General features: G+C 40.4%; 1 protein-coding gene across 13 annotated transcripts in view; it reads left to right on the top strand.

Moving 5' to 3' along the window:
- The first annotated feature begins 3,059 nt into the window (after positions 1-3,059).
- The window catches only part of ANKRD26 (ankyrin repeat domain containing 26), a 154,232-nt gene continuing 137,373 nt past the window's right edge, over positions 3,060-19,918 (top strand). For 3 of the 13 annotated variants that reach the window (XR_009356486.1, XM_059183842.1, XM_059183844.1), the window contains exons 1-6: positions 3,070-3,510; positions 6,439-6,553; positions 6,705-6,878; positions 9,393-9,499; positions 11,799-11,936; positions 14,192-14,259. Coding sequence is in view for 10 of the 13 variants with exons in the window: in XM_059183842.1 (XP_059039825.1) it covers positions 3,263-3,510; positions 6,439-6,553; positions 6,705-6,878; positions 9,393-9,499; positions 11,799-11,936; positions 14,192-14,259 (850 nt within the window). In the remaining 3 variants the exon portion in view is untranslated. Of the gene's footprint in view, positions 3,511-6,438; positions 6,554-6,704; positions 6,879-9,392; positions 9,500-11,798; positions 11,937-14,191; positions 14,260-19,742; positions 19,793-19,918 lie in introns of those variants that run through there. The other 10 variants (XM_059183840.1, XM_059183838.1, XM_059183837.1 and 7 more) reach the window with 7 other exon arrangements.

The raw sequence follows: 19,918 nt of genomic DNA, 5'->3' as shown, positions 1-19,918 counted from the left end.
GGTATTTATTCCTAAGATACAAATGAAGTGAGAAGAAGCTCCATGCCCAGTGCGAGGCTTAAACTCATAACACAAGATCAAAAGTAGTAGTCTCTAACAAATGAGCCAGCCAAGGGCTCCTACTTTGGTTAATTCTTTTTTTTTTTTTTTTTTTAAGATTTTATTTATTTGTTTGACACAGAGAGATATCACAAGTGGGCAGAGAGGCAGGCAGAGAGAGAGAGAGAGAGGAGGAAGCAGGCTCCCTGCTGAGCAGAGAGACTGATGTGGGGCTCGATCCCAGGACCCTGGAATCATGACCTGAGCCAAAGGCAGAGGCTTTAACCCACTGAGCCACCCAGGCACCCCTACTTTGGTTAATTCTTAAAATCATTAGCCAATGAAATAGGAATGTAATAGGAATAGCAAATGTAATAGGAATCTGGCAAGTTTGGGGGAAGCTGGTTTTGTATTAGCTGTTGTCATGGGTCTACTCCCATTCCTGTCTGTCTGCTTCACCCACAATATCAGGTATAGTCCAGTTGTAATTACTGGATCAAGCACCACATTAAAAGGATTTTCTGTAAACTCTCAGTATACAGCACATACATATATATGAGACACACAGCCCATCTTGTTTGCATTTTACTTGATTTTTTTTTCAACTGCATCATACCATTCTTTTTTTTTTTTTTTTTAAAGATTTTATTTACTCTTTGGCAGAGAGAGAAGGATCACAAGTAGGCAGAGAGGCAGGCAGAGAGGAGGGGGAAGCAGGCTCCCCGCTGGGAAGTGAGCCCAATGCAGGGCTCCATGTGGGGCTTGATCCCAGGATCCTGGGATCATGACCTGAGCCGAAGGCAGAGGCTTTAGCCCACTGAGCCACCCAGGCACCCCGCATCATACCATTCTTTAATATTGATCTTTCTGGTGAAATCTGTACCGTCCAATTTGTGCCTTCCCTAAGTAGCTGCCAGAAACTGCCAACTTCTGTTAACAAAAGTGTAGCTTAAAAAGTTCTTCACTCTTTTGCCGAATAGATACACAGATATCAAAACAATAACCATTTACAAATTATAATGGAAAACTATGCTATCACAGTAGAAAAATGAAAGAGCCCAAATATAAATATATCAAGAAGTATGTAAAAAATGCAGGATTTATATAAATAAAAAGACTACCCAGAAGCTCATAAGACTTAAGTTGAAAGACATAACATGTATCTAGATACATTGAAATGGAAAGACATAAGACTTAAAAAATTGAGAGACATAACATGTATCTAGATATACTGATTCAAGATTTATTCTGTGAAGGTTAATTCTCTTAAACCAAATTGCAGACAGATTCTCACTGTTTTAATTTGGTATATTGATGAAAAATTCATCTCAAATAATGTAGAGGTAAATATTGCCAATACTGAAAGAGAAGATTAAGAAAGGGGACAATGGACCTGTAATGGATTTTTTAAAAAAAAGATTTATTTATTTGACAGACAGAGATCACAAGTAGATGGGGGTGGTGGTGGTGTCGGGGGTGTGGGGAGGGAAGCAGAATCCCTGCTAGGCAGAGAGCCTGATGCGGGGCTCAATCCCAGGACTCTGGGATGTACCTGTAATGGATATTAGAACATATTTTATAAAGAGGTTAAAAATAGTACAGTAGGGATACAAGAAGAGTACTAGTCAATTGAACAGAATGTAAAACCGAGAAACAGGGAAAAAAACACCTGAGAATTTAATTAACGATGAAATGGTATTTTAAACTAGGTAAGAAAAGATGGATTAGTTATGACAAGCAAATAACCTTTTTTTTTTTTTTTTTGGTTCTTTAATGTTGGGACACCTGTGTGACTCAGTGTTACTCTGATTCTTCACTTCAGCTCAGGTTATGAAGTCAGGGTCCTGAAATCATACCCTCCCCTCTGCCCTTGGGGTGGAGCCTGTTTAAGAGTCTCCTTTCTTGGGACGCCTGGGTGGCTCAGTTGGTTGAGCAGCAGCTGCCTTCAGCTCGGGTCATGATCCCAGTATCCTGGGATCGAGTCCCACATTGGGCTCCTTGCTCGGCAGGGAGCCTGCTTCTCCCTCTGCCTCTGCCTGCCATTCTGTCTGCCTGTGCTCACTCGCTCTCTCTCTCTCTGACAAATAAATAAATAAAATCTTAAAAATAGAAGAGTCTCCTTTCTCCCTCTCCCATTGCCCCACTCCCCAGTATCTCCACACTCTAAGAAACAAAACAAACCTTAAATGTTGCACCATGCTCCAAAATAAAGCTTAAAGATTTAATTGGGAAATAACGCAAAAAATAAAAGTAAAGAAAATGTAAGTGTAAGGCTGGGCCTAATGGGAGCATTAAGAGGCAGGCAGAAATGCGTTTTCATCTGGAGGACGTGACTGGTTTTCCCCTCATAAGTTTGCGTTTGATGATACACACCGCCAAGTCTCTGACCATGAAAACAGATTTTTAAAAAACGTTTATTTTTTTGACAGACAGGGAGAGGGAGAGACAGAGAGAGAAAGAAAAAAAAAAAAAGAGAGAAAAAAAAAAGAGAGAAAAAAAAAAAAAAAAAAAAAAAAGAAAAGAGAGAAGCCCTTCTCCCGCTGAGATGGGAGCCCGACCTGTGTTCCACCCCAGAGCCCCAGGATCATGCCCCAGGGAAGGCAGGCGCCGAACTGAGCCACCCAGGCATCCAGGCACCCCTGAAAACGACTTTTTATTGCGGCATCTGCTCAATTCCACGGAGACCGGCTGGGACCCGGAGTCATATAGAAGAGGAATAAACTAAAGAAGAGCATTTTTTAGGGACATTTTCTGGGGGAGGAGGCATTCAGCATCCTTAAGTTTTGTGCCCTCTAGCCCCAGTAGTATATAAGGACTGCTTTTCCACACCGGCGACTCTATTCTCTGCAGGCACTTTAGAATGGGTCAGCCAACAACCACTAACGTTTGAAGGGAACCCTCCCGGCTACACAAGCGAACACTGAGATTTGAGAGGCTTGGACCTCGCACATGCGCTTTGGGCACATTTAATCACGGCCCTGTATGCTCAAGCGCAGGCGCAGGCGCAGCGACGCGGGTTTCAGAGGGGCGCAAGCGCATTTGTGCTGGAAGTCACCGCCTGGTTACGGTTATTTTGTGCTGGAAGATTACGAACCGCGTACCTTTGCTGCTGTGATGTAGTGGCGAGGTCGGTTTGGCTTATCTCTAGCGCTAGTGTTGGCGTCTAGAGGCGGCGAAAAGCCGAGCGGAAGGTGAAGTGTTGGTGAAGCCTCTAGGCTTTGCGATGAAGAAGTTTTTTGGTTTCGGGGCTGGGAAGGGGCGTTCATCCCCGACCTTTCGCACCGAGCCGATGAATGGCTTGCGGGCCCGGGCTGACAAGAATGAAGAAGTCAACAAGTCGCAGCGCGGGTACGACGTCCGCGTGAAAGATCTCAAAAAGATCCACCGAGCTGCCGCCGTGGGCGACGTAGCGAAAATGCAGCGGTTGCTACTGCTTGGGAAAGACGTGAATAAAAGAGACAAGATGAAACGGTAATAGGGACTTGGAAGCCGGCGGCGCCAGACGGCGGGGAGGCGTGGGGGGACCGGGAGAAACGCGCACCTTCCCGGGCTCAGCCTGTGGAGCGGAGCGGTCCTGTCACCGAGGGCGCTTGGCGGCCTTCCCTCCTGAGGCGGGCAGCAAGGGGTCTAGCGCCCAGGCCGGCTGTCTGAGCAGCAAAACAAAATCCTCAGCTGCCTTTGGCCCCATCGTAAGTGTCCGTATAGGTCACTTAAGAGACAGCTTTGACGTGATTGAACCACATTTCAGTAGTGATAGAAAAGAAATGAAGTATATATACAGTATTTTACTTTATTTTTTAAGATTTTATTTATTTGACAGAGACACAGGGAGGGAACACAGCAGAGGGAGTGGGAGAGGTGGAAGCAGCCCCCCACCCCCAGCAGAAAGCCCGATGTGGGGCTTGATCTTAGGATCCTGAGATCAGGACCTGAACCCAAGGCAGATGCTGAATGACTGAGCCACCCAGGCGCCCCCAGTATTTTATTTTTAATGGGCATCTTTTTATACAATAATGTTATAAAAAAAGGTCTATTCCCATAATAGATCAACTTCTGGGCTACAAATTGCTTCGATAAAATCCAATATATAATTTATATCTGTGTCCACTCTGTATGTTATTTACTGACTGGCTGTCGAGGGAAATTTTGAATTGGGAAGATGGTTCTGTTCGTGATTAGGAAGACGTATTTCTCAAAATGTGTAGTCTTCCTGTATTTATGGACATTCCATAAAGCAAATAAAGTCATCATAGTTTTAAGAATTTTGGGTTCCACCTGCTCTCTTTTATCATTGTGATGACATTAAGCAAATTTTTGGAATCACTATAGTGTACACCTGAGAGTAATAGAACATTGCATGTTAGCTGGAATTAAAATAAAAACTTAAAAAATTTTTTAAAAAAGATTTTATTTATTTGACAGAGAGATCACAAGCAGGCACAGAGGCGGCCAGAGAGAGAGAGGGAAGCAGGCTCCCCGCTGAGCAGAGAGCCCGATGCGGGGCTCGATCCCAGGACCCTGAGATCATGACCTGAGCCAAAGGCAGCGGCTTAACCCACTGAGCCACCCAGGCACCCCAAAACTTAAATTTTTATAGGTAGACAGATTCTCCCTTCCAGATACCAAATGTATCTTAAATTTCCACAAATTACACGGTTACTAATAGCTGAAAAAAGACAGATGAATGAATGGGGCATAGTAGAAAATGCCAAACACCCAAATATGGTGACATTTCATTTTTGTAGGAAAAGGTGAATCATTCATAAGTGGTGGAGAAATATCTGCTTTTTATTTATTTATAATAGTATTAAATACTAATATTGATAATTGGTAATTCTTGATTTTCATATGATCTAAAAATCTAAATATCTGGGGCGCCTGGGTGGTCAGTGGGTTGAGGCCTCTGCCTTTGGCTGAGGTCATGATATCAGGGTCCTGGGATCGGGCCCTGCATTGGCTCTCTGCTCGGTGGGGAGCCTGCCCTCCTCTCTCTCTCTTTCTACCTGCTTCTCTGCCTGCTTGTGATCTCTGTCAAATAAATGAAATCTTTTTTTTTTAAAGATTTTATTTATTTATTTGATAGAGATAGATCACAAGTAGGCAGAGAGGCAGGCAGAGAGAGAGGAGGAAGCAGGTTCCCTGCTGAGCAGAGAGCCGGATGCGGGACTCGATCCCAGGACCCCGAGATCACGACCTGAGCCGAAGGCAGCAGCTTAACCCACTGAGCCACCCAGGTGCCCAAATAAATGAAATCTTAAAAAAAAAAAATCTAAATATTTAATAAAATGAGAAAAATAATTTCATTTATCATTTAATATAATGTATATAAAAATATATAACAAAATATATAATATATAAATATATATTTATAAGATATATAAAACATAAATATATAAACATATATAAAATACGTAATGTATAAAAATAAAACTGTTCCCGTTTATTTGAATCCTGCGCTTCCTTTGGCTTAAAGTTTCTTGAAAATCAGAGTGAAGAATTACTTAAAAAGAATTCTTTCTTATTTTAGTCCTCTTTTCCCATAATTCTTTCAGAACTAAAATTTATTTAAATGCAAACCATGTGACCAGAACTGCAGTCAAACTGTTGTATGTACATAACATCATTTCATTTAATGTAAGGCACCATAGATTGTGTGATGCCCCACCATTTTATATACGAATAAGAAATCTTAAAAAATTCTCCCAGTTATAGTTGTAAGAGATTTTTAATTGCAAATCGCATTCTAATGTCAGAGATACTAAAAGGTAACAAAATGACCCTCCTAGAATCATTGAAATATAGTATTCTTGTGAATCCTTAAAACGTATCTGAGAAGTAGGCATAATTGGATCACTTTACCTAATTGGAGTGTTGTCTTTGTACGATAGTAGCAAAAGTAATAGTTATAATAGATCCTCACTTAGCATGGTGCCGAGGTCTTGTGAGATAACTATTCTTTATTTTAATTAGTTTTTAGTAATCTCTATAGCCAACAAGCCAACATGGGGCTTGAATTCATGACCCTTGAGATCAAGAGTCACATGACCTTCAAACTGAGCAGGGCAGGGGACACGAGATAACTATTTTTATCTCCATTTTTTTGATGAGGAAATTGAGGATAAGGCTGAGGGATAACTATTAAGTGACAGAGTTAAGTAGGATTTAAACCCAGGTTGAGCTGAATCCTGAGGTCATGCTCTACCTGGTCAGATAGCCTGCTCTTTTACTAGTATGGTGAATAATCACTAATACATATTGTTCTTTCTTCAAAAGAAAACGAAATCTTTGTTTTTGAGTCAAAGGAATAAGATGCTATTTAAAATTTACAATTACATGAATTAATTCCATGTTTTGAAATAGTGCACTATAATTTCCTAAAATGTTTTTTCACTTTCATAGGACGCCTCTCCATCTGGCCTGTACCATCGGCCATGCCGACATGGTGACTCTTCTTGTAGAGAGGAAATGCCAGCTTAACCTCTGTGATAGAGAATGTAAGACTCCTCTAATGAAGGTGTGTGGTAGCAGCTGTGTCTGCCTGAGATGGATTTGATTTAATTACTTAGTATGAAAATCTATTGCAATTAAGTGTAACTAATTGTTTGTAGCATGCTTGCTTTTAATTCCCAGAATTTACACTCTGTTTCTTGGGATACTACTGACAGGCTGTACAATGCCAGGAAGAGGCATGTGTAACTATTCTTTTAGAACACGGTGCTAATCCACATCTCACGGATAACTTTGGCAATACTGCCCTCCACTATGCTGTTGCTGGTGAGAACACATCAATAGTAGAGAAGCTGATTTTATACCATGCAAATATTGAAGCAAGAAACAAGGTATGTCAACTTTATTTATAAGGTATTTGAAATTTTAAAACCTGTATATAAATTTTTTTAGCCACAAAACATTTATTTACATATTTATTTATATATGTAATAATAAATACTGAATTCTATACATCAAGTCCTGTCAACAGGGAAACAACTCCAAAGCCAGGGCAGGGAGGACTAGAGAACGATGAAGGCCACGGAAAGGGCAGAGTTCTGTTTCCCAGCCGCCCTTCCACCCCAGGAGGAGAATCTTCCCATTAGTGCTTGGGAGTGGATGGTGGGCTCAGAGCCCACAAAGGCTTGAAGGCCTGAGGGGAGTGAGGTGATGCTGGAGGCTGGGTGCTGTGCAGGGGCTTAGGAAATGGGTGCTGCTGGGAAGGGGTGGGAGACCATGACCCAGTGGGGTAACTTGGGTGAGTGCGAGTGGGAGGAGAAAGCAGCAGGTTGCAGGCCCCGGGCACTGCAGGCCCCAAGGTTCTGAAGATGAGAGCACGGGGATCGGGTCATGACATCCTCCAGGGGCATCTACTTGTGCTCATAGCCACTCTGCCTGCCATGTCCCGCACTGGGGTCTCCCATTTCACAGAGTAGTTCCTGCTCAGCGTTGTGTAGGTCCTCAGGGGGTAGTAGCTGTGCATGGGGAGTCGAGGGGGACCGCACTCACTCTTCCACTTGTTATTTCTTTGACATATCTTACCTCCTACCACTGCCCTTAAGGAAGCACTGTTGGTTCACATAGATAGGGTCAATTTTTCATACGTAGAAGCTTGAGCTTTCCCTGAATGCAAATATTTTGAAATAACGTCTAAGATTTCACTTTATTTTTATTTTTTAATTTTTTTTTTCTTGAGCGCACTTTTTGGAAATACATTTTTGTAGGGACTGTAAAGAAAGAAAGCAGGAAGAAAGCTTATATACAGACTTATAAGAAGAGAAGCATGTTCTTCACATAGCAGGAATTTTTATGCCTTGGCTTCTAACCCAAGTAGTAATTCTGAGTAATTTTACATGGAATATGCCTTATTCTGCTCTAAGACCATGATCTAGTTAGAGAAGTGATCTATGTATGATTCAGTTGATATTAATACTAGTCTTTGATACATTTTATTCTTAAATGCAGCAATTATCTACAATTGGTTATAGTTATTAAGTTTTAGTTAACCCAAGTGTTGGTTTTCTTCAAGTTTTGAAAGAGGCCGGCTTTGGCTAACAATGCTGTAAACTGTCAAGTCAGTTATTCAAAGTTTTAAGATTTCACTTTAATGAACCTTTTTAAAAGAAAGATTTTATGTATTAGAGAGCGTGAGAGAGAACACACATGAGTCGGGAGGAAGGGCAGAGGGAGAGGGAAAAGTAGGGGAGCCGGATGCAGGGCTGGATCCCAGGATCCTGGGAATCTGACCTGTGCCAAAGGCAGATGCTTAACTGACTGATCCACCCAGATGCCCCAGAGCTGCTCTTTTAATTCTGAGTCCATCTCCTTAGTGACCATTTGGAGCAAGAGTGCTTTATGTTGACATCTGGGATCCTGATACCATTGAGAGAAGAGAATCAAGCATGTTGGTATAACCTGGAGAAAAGCTTCACCTTTATTGGAAAGCTCTCGACACTGTATCCCTGAAACTCTAATTTCTGAAATGTTAATGTTTGCCACGAAAAGTCTTGTCAAATGGGGATAAGCAAATTTAAACCGATTTCTTTTGCACTAGAGATAATGTGCAGTTCTGTAATATTTCTTAAACATAGAGGATCATTGAATCTTTCTGTTGAGGCACAATCCTCCCCTTCCAGCAAAGTATATGTTCTTTGGAATATAATTTAAGAAACACTACTCCGCAGATAATCATGTAGGCTGTTAACTCAGTAAAAATACTTTAAGCTCTTTTAGCTATGTTTTAGAGTTTGGAGATATAGAGGTAAAAAATAGTCCCTTCCTTCAAGAAGCTCTTGGTTTCGATGGGTGCAATAAAATAAGTGGAGTATACAGTGATAAATACTGTGATAGAAGCCGAGATTCTTGGAACCGGTCAATGTTTGAAATAAGATTTGGAGAATGAGTACAGTTAATCTGTTGAAGTGGTGGAGGAGGGCTATTTAACTTAATTTAATTTATTTTATTTTTTTTAAAAAATATTTTTTTATTTGAGAGAGTGAGAGTGGGAGAGAGATAGTGAGCAGAGGGGTGGGGCAGAGGGAGAAGGAGAAGCTGACTTCCCACTGAGCAGGGAGCCTGACCTGGGGCTGGATCCCAGGACCCTGGGCTCAGGACCTGAGCTGAAAGCAGAATCTCAGACTGAGCCACCCAGGCCCCTGAGGAGGGCTATTGTAAAGAGAAGGAGCAGCTGGTGAAAGCACAGGGGTGAGGGGTAGTGGAGGGTGGGGGAGGATGGGGGAGGGGAGTGTGGGGGGGTGAGAGTACTTATTTATGTGTTTAAGTTTAGAGGATTCTTTATAGGTTTTAAAATTCAGTATGGAAATATGTAATTTTATAAATTATAAATTGTTTTTACACTTTTACAGTTCGAACTCACACCTTTTTTGCTTGCTGTAAATGAAAACAAACACCAAATGGTGGAATTGTTAATTGGAAAAAAAGCAGATGTACATGTGGTTGATAAGTCGAAAAGGTATAGTAGTTGTTTTTTTTTAAACCTTATATTGTTCTAGGATGGTAATAATTTAGTCAGAAGGATTAACTTAATAAGAAGAGGATTAATTTATAATTATATAGTGAAAAATGTCGACATGTCATCAGTTAGGCAGAAAGCAATTATTCTGATGGGGCAACATGAAGAACAGTATACGCAGAATTTATATTCCTTCCTATTATTGACTGATGTGATCTGTAGTCCTTTTTTTTTTTTTGCCATGTGATTTTATGTTAGCTAAATGGGTTTCATTAGTTTTATTACAAAGTGTGGACTCCTTTTATTTTATGAAACAATACTGAACTTCTTAACCCCTTTATAGTTTTTTTGGAAACGTCTATTTCATACATATTTTCCTTAAAAGATGCATATTAAACATAAATAGGAGTTGTTTTATCTTTTGAATGATTCCTTGCTTTATTTATTTATTTTTAAAAAAGATTTTATTTATTTATTTGATAGACAGAGATCACAAGTACAAGTAGGTAGAGAAGCAGGCTCCCTGCTGAGCAGAGAGCCTAATGTGGGGCTCGATCCCTGGACCCTGGGATCATGACCTGAGCCGAAGGCAGAGGCTTTAACCCACTGAGCCACCCAGGCACCCCTAATTCCTTACTTTTTTTTTTATTTGACAGAGAAAGATCGCAAGTAGGCAGAGAGGCAGGCAGAGAGAGAGGAGGAAGCAGGCTCACCACCAAGGAGAGAGCCCGATGCGGGACTTGATCCCAGGACCCTGGGATCATGACCTGAGCTGAAGGCAGAGGCTTTAACCCTCTGAGCCACCCAGGTGCCCCCTTATTTCTTACTTTATTTATTTTTTATTTTTTTATTTTTTTAAAAAGATTTTATTTATTTATTTGACAGAGTTTACAAGTAGGCAGAGAGGCAGGCAGAGAGAGAGGAGGAAGCAGGCTCCCTGCTGAGCAGAGAGCCCGATGCAGGACTCGATCCCTGGACCCTGAGATCATGACCTGAGCCGAAGGCAGCGGCTTAACCCACTGAGCCACCCAGGCGCCCTATTTCTTACTTTAAATTGCCTTTTTTTTTTTTTTAAAGAATGCTGATGTTAGATGATCCCTAAGTGATTATTAATTACTATTATCAGATAGTATGGGCTTATCATCCTTTTTCATGTTGCATATATATATATATATATATGGGATATATATATATATGGAATATACATATATGGAAAAAAATATATTTTTCCATTGGTAAGGGTGAAGGATGAAAGATAACTTTAATTGAATTGATTTTACTTTTAATGAGGACAAATCATTGGTGGGTGGTAAAGAGAAAAAAGATGGACTTTAGATGGACACAAGACTAGGTTTAATTCCTTTCCTACTTGCTGGGTATGTGACTCTGGAAACATTACTTATCATCACCAGATACGTTCTCTGATATGAAAAGGAGGATAATAGATCCTTCAATGGTTGTTGTGTGTAAATAATATCTTATATATATAGTATTTAATTTAATGCCTTACACATGCTTATCTTATCATTAATTGCAACTATGACTCTTTTATTACTGTTAATATGAATACTGTTATTTTGAGACTGCAAATAGCTTTTTTGTTTTCTTTCTTTTTTTTTTTAAGATTTTATTTTTTGAGAGAGAGAGCATGAGCAGGGCAAGGGGTTAGAGCAGGGAGCCAGACGTGGGGCTCAATTCCAGGACTCTTAAGTTCATGACTGAGCTGAAGGCAGACGCTTCAATGACTGAGCCACCCAGGCACTCCTGCAAATAACTTTTTATACAGACCTGTCCTCTAGAAGGCTTGGAAATATACTGAATCAGCTTAAGGAAGAAACAGGGAATTCTTTTTTAAAAGAATTTAGCAACTTTTTACACAGACCTGTCCTCTAGAAGGCTTGGAAGTACACTGAATCAGCTTAAGGAAGAAATGGGGAATTCTTTTTTAAAAGAATTTAGCAACTTTTTATACAGACCTGTCCTCTAGAAGGCTTGGAAGTACACTGAATAGCTTAAGGAAGAAATGGGGGATTCTTTTTAAAAAGAATTTAGCATAGTTTCTTGTTCATCAGATGACTTTAAATTAGCAACTTCTACTATCATACCCAGGTGGGACAAGAGGCTTCTTTTTTGTCCTTTAATTTTAGCCATGGAGGGAATTTACAAAGATAAACACTTGAATATGTTAATGGTCAATTCTGTACTGGCAGGCAAGATATTAACCTGGTAAAGTATGTGAAATTTGCTGTTTAGATACCTCTGAGTTCCTAAGGGTGAAGTTATGTCTCTGTTATTTTAGAACAGCCCTCATGCTTGCTGCAACTTCTAAATCTCCAGATGTAGTCAGGCTTCTTCTTCAGCAAGGTGTTAATACCTCTTCTCGAGATGAATGTGGATGGACGGCAGAAGACTATGCTGTTTTTGGTGGATTTGATGTGTAAGTGTGTACATTAAAATGTTAGTTATCACTAGACTGAAGTTTAAAATAATTTAACTCTTAGTTCTTTTTTTTTTTTTTTAATAAAGATTTTATTTATTTATTTGACAGAGAGAGATCACAAGTAGGCAGAGAGGCAGGCAGAGAGAGAGAGGAGGAAGCAGGCTCCTGCTGAGCAGAGAGCCCGATGCGGGACTCGATCCCAGGACCCTGAGATCATGACCTGAGCCGAAGGCAGCGGCTTACCCACCGAGCCACCCAGGCGCCCTAACTCTTAGTTCTTATGTAGTGGTTGAGAGTTCATAGTTTGATTTGGGCAACGTTGGGATGGCAGTGAGTTAGCCCACGTCATTTGCCAGAAACCAAGACAAAGGCTAGACTAGTTAGCAATAACAACGGGTGCAGGATTCTTTATCTCAGGACTATTGAGACGTTTATCTTTAGGGTTATCTTTACTGTATTTGTGTCATTCCAAGGATAACTGTTATGCATGGGGTACAAAGAATGTTACCTTTGGGTTTTTTTTCCTTCCTGTTTCCCTCCCTCCTTCCCTCTCTTCCTCCCTTCCTTTCTTTGTAGATTTTATTTATTTATTTCAGAGATGGGCAGGGTAGGGACAGAGGAAGAAGCAGATTCCCTGCTGAGCAGGGAGCCTGACATGGGGCTCAATCCCAGTCCCCCAAGACCGTGACCTGAGCTCAACGCAAATGCTTAACCAAGTGCCAAGTGAGCCACCTGGGTGCCCCAACATCCGACATCTTCTTTTTTTTTTTTTTCCTAACTAGTTACTTGGGTCATGAGATGTTCAGTTTAGTAGAAAACCTTTCCCTTGAGGGTTATCTCCTATACTTTCCTGCTTGAATTTTCCAAGAACCTAAGGAGTTCCCTAAGACCAAAGAGACCATCCTCTTTGGCAAGTCATTTGGAGGGAAAAAAAGGACATTCTTATCGATCCCTTGTTTCCTTTGATTCTGTTGCTGCAACATTGCTGTGTAGCACCTTGGTGACTCAGTGGTTATGCGACTGTCTTTGGCTCAGGTCATGATCCTGGAGTCCCAGAATTGAGTCCCCCAGCTGGCTCCCTGCTCAGCAGGGAGTTGTCTTCTCCCTCTGAACCTCCCCGCTCTGTTTTCTCTCTCCCTCTCTCATGCTCTCACTCAAATAAATAAATAAATAAATATCTTTAAAAAAAGAAAGAAAAATGAAGATTTTATTTTTTGAGAGAGAGAGTGAGAGCATGAGCAGGGGGAGGGCTTAAAGCAGGGAGCCAGACGTGGGGCTCAATTCCAGGACTCCAAGATCATGACGGAGCTGAAGGCAGACACTTAAATGACTGAGCCACCCAGGCACCCCTGCAAATAACTTTTTATACAGACCTGTCCTCTAGAAGGCAATATTTTTTTTCCTGCCGTCTGGTTATGATTGACCTTTGCTCCCAGGAAGCCCTAGCTGATCCGCATTCCTGTCTTCATGGTGACCCACAATGAGACTTCAAAGTTACAACATTTTTTAGTTTACAACATATGCTTATATGCTCAGCTGCTATTCTGGCCACTGGGCCCCCTGACTTTAGCCACACACACCCTTCCCTTCACACTCAAAAGTCTTACATGAAGCCCATATGTTCGTGCAGACCTTCATAATGAAGTACCACTTAAGGATTTTGCTTGTCTATCCTGTTAGTAGATGGTAGTTGGGACCCTTCTAAGCTCTTAAAGAGGTTCAAATAATGCTACAGGAAGAGCCTGGACTTTCCTTTCTCCTTTGTTACTAGGCCTGTATCTCAAGCCTGCTTTAAATCCTGTGGAGTGCCTTTTCTTATGAGGTGATGAAAGGTCTCATACTGACCTTCCCAGAGTGGTGGGCGTCACCTTTCCCGAGAGGCCATGTTTTGGGTATAATATTTCATTAAATCCTCTTAACAACCTTGTTAAATAAGGCAGTTAGATGCCTGTTTTATAGAGGAAGACTTCAAGCCAAAGAGAAGTGGCTCGTCCAAGAGCAAATAGCTGTGGTTATAGAGTTAGGACCACTGAGTTCAAGACACGTTCCATTATGGCAAGCTAACACTACTAATTGCTAAATTACTACTTCATGACTGGTTCACCTTACTTTGAAATATATGGGGTAATTTAAGTTTTGATATTAGCTCTGATATTATTCAAAATACTCTTATGAATTTTATATATTTGGTAAATGTTTTTCATATCAGTATTAAAATAGTAACATTGTTTATCATCCCTTTTTATATGTAGCAATCGCCAAATAATTGCCCAACATAGAGAAGAAAGAATTAAAAATTTTTCGCAAAATAACAATCCAGGTAAGACTTTTCAGAGTGAAGTACTTTTGGTGGTCACATAGATGAAGTCAGAGCAAGGAAGTTTTGATTATGAAAGAGCAGTGGGAAAAAAAAAACCCATTGTGTAAATTGCATAAGCTTACTTTCTTGCTTTCTTCCTTTCTTTCTCTCTCTCTCTATTTTATTTATTTATTTGACAGAGAGAGTGAGAGAGCACAGGCAGAGGGACAGGGAGAAGCAGGTTTCCCACTGAGCAGGGAGCCCCATGTTAGATTCAGTCCCAGGGTCCAGGGATCTTGACGTGAGCTGAAGGCAGATGCTTACCCAACTGAGCCACCCATGGGGCTCTATTTTTTTTCTTTCTTAATTTCTTTCTTAATAGTCTAGTATTCAGAATTATTTAAGAAGTTCAATACTGTCATGAACAATAGGAACAAATCCATGAGAGAGACTGGACTCCAGGAAACAAACTGAGGGTTACGGAAGGGAGGGGTTGGGGGTATGGGGGAACCGGGTGATGAGTATTAAGGAGGGCACGTGTTGTGATGAGCACTGGGTGTTATATGCAGCTAATTAATCATTGAACACTACATTCGAAACTTACGATGTAGTATATGCTGGCTAACTGAACATAATTTAAAAAAAAAGGTACCTCAGTGTGAACAACAACGAAAAAGGAAGTTAATTGTAGGTAATTTAAAATATAAGACATTATTGTCTGAAAAGGAAATTTATTATTTTAGTCATGACCCCTAAAATCCCTTATATGTTTGTGTAAATAAGAGAAATTTTTAAGTTAGTATGTTTTATGTTTCCTCTATAAGCATATTAAAACAACTTGAACTTGTTATGAAAATGGATCTTTTAATTTTTACAAGTGGATTACATTTAGTAAGTATTATTACATACTGATTTGTCTCAAAAAAAAGGAGCTATCCTTAAAACTGGGAACTCTACAATACCTTCCTGGTACCATAGACAAATGGCAAGCAAAAAGAACTGGAAAAGTTAGCTAGTATGCAGCACTACCAGTGAGACTGTTTTTTTTTTTTTTTAAAGGTGACTGTCTGGTACAGAAATCAGAAAAGAAATGCCTTGAGAAACATAGGTTGTTTTACATATTTTTATGTCAACAAGATATCACAATTAACAACTTCATTTCTCATTAAAGAGAATGAGATATGTTGACTTTATTAGAACAACGTTTTCTTCTGTTTGTTGCACAATTGTCATAATACGATAATTTTGTTTGAACACATTACTCTGTTGCCATTAGTAAAAAGATTATCATAATAAAAATTCAAATGGGGCAACTCTGAGGCTCAACAGATTATAATAAAAGCAGACAAATGGTTCACAATAACAAAAATGCTACCATTGCTCCCTAGGTGTGGCACCTAGTGCATTGTACAATCTGAAATGTATGAAGAAACCTTTAACTTAGTAGACTTTTATCAAAGAAAATATGTATCAAGAAAATCTGGTTTGGTTTTGCAATTTACTCATTTTCATTTGTTCACTTAGCAAATAACTATCAAGTGTCTTTAGCTACTGTCACTCTGATGTAGAATACAGACATTCAAAAAACACAATCCTTGCCCTCCAGGAGTTTGTTATTATCATTGTCATTTTATTATTTACTCTATTTTTACTACTTGATTTTTATTATTTACTTTACTTTATTCCATGCTTACTATTTGCCAGAGTCCCCTAGTGCTTATAATTATGATTGTTATGTTTTTATTGGTACTTAATATGTAAGTTGGTAGCGAGGAATTAGAGTTTTAGGAGAGTGGGTAGAATTTAAGGTAAGTATGCAGACTGAGTAGTAAGTTTGCCAGGTAAAGAGGCAGAAGAACCATGTTTGGAAGGAGGAATGTCCATCAAGATTACATGTTTTGCAGAGGGAACAGCAGTGTGGACGCTCAGATGTATGAGTGAAATTTGGAGCACTTATGAGCAGTTCAATTTTACTGGTGCAAAAAGTGTGCTATGGGAATGGTTGGAATGAGTGAATACTTAGCTAAGGCAAGCTAATGAAAATTTTTCAGTACCATAGAAAGGTGTAGATCTTACCATGTAGACCTTGGGAAATTTATCAGGTCAAATGCTTTAAGCTGCAAATAACAGGTGACTTATAATAGTGACTAAAACAGGGCCACCTGGATGGCTTAGTCAGTTACACGTTGACTCTTATTTTTAGCTCAGGTCACAGTCTCATGGGTCATGAGATCAAGCCCCACATCCCACAGGGCTCCATGCTCAGCATGGAGTCTGCTTGATGATTCTCTTCCTCTGCCATTCCTCCCATTTGTGCACTCTCTCTTGCATGCGTTCACTCTCTGTCAAATAAATAAATCTAAAAAAAGCAAACCAAACCAAACAGTGACTAAAACGGTAGGAACCAGAATTGGTTTTGATGGTTTAGTGATGTCTCCAGGATCCCAGTTGTCTCTTTTTAGCTTTGAAGTTGGCAATATTTTATATGCCCTTTCCTGATTGGCTAATTAGCAACAGTTCGAGGCATATTCTCACATGACAATATCCAGTGACTGGAAGGACTGTTTTTCTTTATATGTTTCTTTTTTTTTTTTTTTAAAGATTTTTTTTTTAATTTATTTGTTAGAGAGAGAGAGAGAGAGATACAGAGCGCAAGCACAGGCAGACAGAGTGGCAGGCTAGAGGCAGAGGGAGAAGCAGGCTCCCTGCCGAGCAAGGAGCCCGATGTGGGACTCGATCCCAGGACGCTGGGATCATGACCTGAGCCGAAGGCAGCCGCTTAACCAACTGAGCCACCCAGGCGTCCCTCTTTATATGTTTCTTTTCTTTTCTTTTTTTAAAGGTTTTATTTATATATTTGACAGAGGGAGACAGGCAGAGAGGGACAAGCAGGGGGAAGTGGCAGAGGGAGAAGCAGGCCTCTTGCTGAACAGGGAGCCTGATGTGGGGCTGGATCTCTCTGCGTGCTTCCCCCTCTCTCTCTGCCTGACTCTCTGCCGAATCATGACCCGAGCTGAAGGCTAACGCTTAACAACTGAGCCACCCAGGCACCCCATATGTTTCTTTTAAATAGGAAGAAAACTCAAGAGGCTTGCAGTAAATTTCCTCTAATATCTTATAAGCTAGGTTATATCACGTGCATGTTCCTAAACCAGCCGCTGGTAAATCAGGTACTGTGATTAGCTTAGAATGATAATTTCTCCTTTTGAAGCTGGGGTAAGGCCACGTTCTTCATGTTTGGGCCAATAAATATCTAAATAAAGTTGTGGTTCTCCAGCAAGAATTAAGACTGTGGCATGGTTATTGGGGAGTATTTGATGCAGGGATTCACTGGAGAATGTGAAGCAGAAGGGTAACAAGATTAGATTTGAATTAGTGCCTTCTGGTTGTGGCACAAAATAGGCATCACCAAACTTTTTCTCTAAAGGACCAGAAAGAGAATATTTTAGGCCCTGTGGTTTTTCAACTATAACTACCATTATAGTGTGAAAGCAGCCGTAGCAATACGTAGGTGAATAGCAAGAGCCAACCATCTGGTTCTGTAAATAAAGTTTTATGGGGGCACAGGCACATGTGACTGGTCCAACTTGGCCTGTGGCCATAGTTTGGTCACCCCTCATGTGGAGGATAGTCCATTATGAAATGTTCACTCTTCTATATTGAAAAAGTCAGGAGGCTCAATTTATTCAATTTACAATGTTGTTCTTTTTCTAGACCTTATGTGTTTTTTAATTTAAACCTTAATTTTAATTTAAAACTTTTAAATTTAAAACTTTTAAAAAGATTTTATTTATTTATTTTTAAAACTTTTTAAAAGATTTTATTTATTTGAGAGAGAGCACAAGTAGGGCAGAGGGGCAGAGGGAGAGGGAGAAGCAGACTCCCCATTGAGCAGGGAGCCTAGTACTGGGCTTGATCCCAGGACCCTGAGACCATGACTTGAGGTGAAGGCAGACGCTTAACTGACTGAGTCACCCAGGTGCCCCCTTTCTCATTTTTTTTGCTTAAAAATTTTTTATCCATTTAATAAATAACAATATTAGTTGGTGGCTTTTTTTTTTTTCCTTCTGGAAGTCATCACTTAAGAGCTCATGTTTGAGTGGGGCAGTTGCAGGGGAAATATAAAGCAGAGATAGAAAAGAGGTATAGTTAGTACAATTTCATGATTATTAAATGTATAAAGGGGAGAGAGGGGGATGCCTGGGTGGCTCAGCCATTTAGTGGCTGCCTTCAGCTCAGGTCATGATCCCAGGGTCCTGGGATAAAGCCCTGCATTGGGCTCCCTGCTCCATGGGAAGCCTGCTTTTCCCTCTCCCATTCCTCCTGCTTGTGTTCCCTCTCTCACTGGGTCTCTCCCTGTCAAATAAATAAAATCCTAAAAAAAAAAAGGGGCACTTGGGTGGTTCAGTGGGTTAAATATCTGCCTTCAGCTTAGGTCATAATCCCAGGGTCCTGGGATCCAGCCCCACATTGGGCTCTGCTCAGCAGGGAGCCTGCTTCCCCCTCTCTCTCTGCCTGACTCTCTGCCTACTTGTGATCTCTCCCTCTCTCTGTCAAATAAATAAAATCTTAAAAAAAAAAATCTTAAGAAAAAAAGGGGAGAGAGGAAATCTTAGAAGAGTTATAAGTTTCCAGGTTGTACACTAACATTTAAATTGGCCACAAAGAGGGCGCCTGGGTGGCTCAGTGGGTTGAGCTGCTGCCTTCGGCTCGGGTCATGATCTCAGGGTCCTGGGATCGAGTCCCGCATCGGGCTCTCTGCTCAGCGGGGAGCCTGCTTCCTCCTCTCTCTCTCTCTCTCTCTCTGCCTGCCTCTCTGCCTACTTGTGATCTCTCTCTGTCAAATAAATAAATAAAAAATCTTAAAAAGAAAATAAATTGGCCACAAAGAATGAGTAGGGCTTTATCGGAGTGCAGTGGGAATAGGGAAGACCAGGTATTTTCTGTATATGTTGAATTTGATGGAATATCCATGTAGTACATTGTATAACCAATGTAGTATATTTTCAGTAATTGGATAATTGAATACTAGGAGTTTCTAGCTGGAGATAGAGCATCAAGTTTGGAGGCGCTGATTTGAAATAATCTGATTAGAATAATTAGGCAAAGTCATAGCTTGGACAATGATTGAGCTTGTCCATGATGGAAAAGATATAGAAAGAGATGAAGGCCAGTGAGCAAAAGCCTGGGAATACCAATATATAAGGGGTGGATGGAGGTGTAAGACTTAGTAGAGAAGATTGAGGAGTGGCTGGGGAAACATAGGAGAGGAATTAGAGGAAATGTTTTAGAAAAATTAAAAAAAATTTTCAATACCAATTAATTTTATCAAATCACTAAAGTAAGTTGGATTTAACTTTTAAAAGCTCTTTGGTGGTAACCTTTTCAAAAGAACCATTTTTGAGTTGTAAGTTCTGTTATTTATGTGATTGGTACGTTCTTTGTCCAAATGTGGAAAAGTAACACATCAAGTAAGGTCCTCCCTAACTTTTTTGTAACTGCAGTACCTACCTGGACAGGGTCAAGTCAAGTCAAGTGGAAATGGTCTAGCCTGGTGAGTAGACTGGCCAACATTTTTCCATAATTGTCAAAACCTAGGGGTCAAGTGTGAGGAAAAGTGTTGTCTTTCTTACCTGTTTCGTGTAGAGATAGTTGAGCCTTTCTTCACGTCCTTGGTACA

Source organism: Mustela lutreola, chromosome 8 (genome assembly GCF_030435805.1).
Source record: "Mustela lutreola isolate mMusLut2 chromosome 8, mMusLut2.pri, whole genome shotgun sequence".
NCBI classification, from domain to species: Eukaryota; Metazoa; Chordata; class Mammalia; order Carnivora; family Mustelidae; genus Mustela; species Mustela lutreola.
This window is presented reverse-complemented; position numbering and strand designations above follow the sequence as displayed.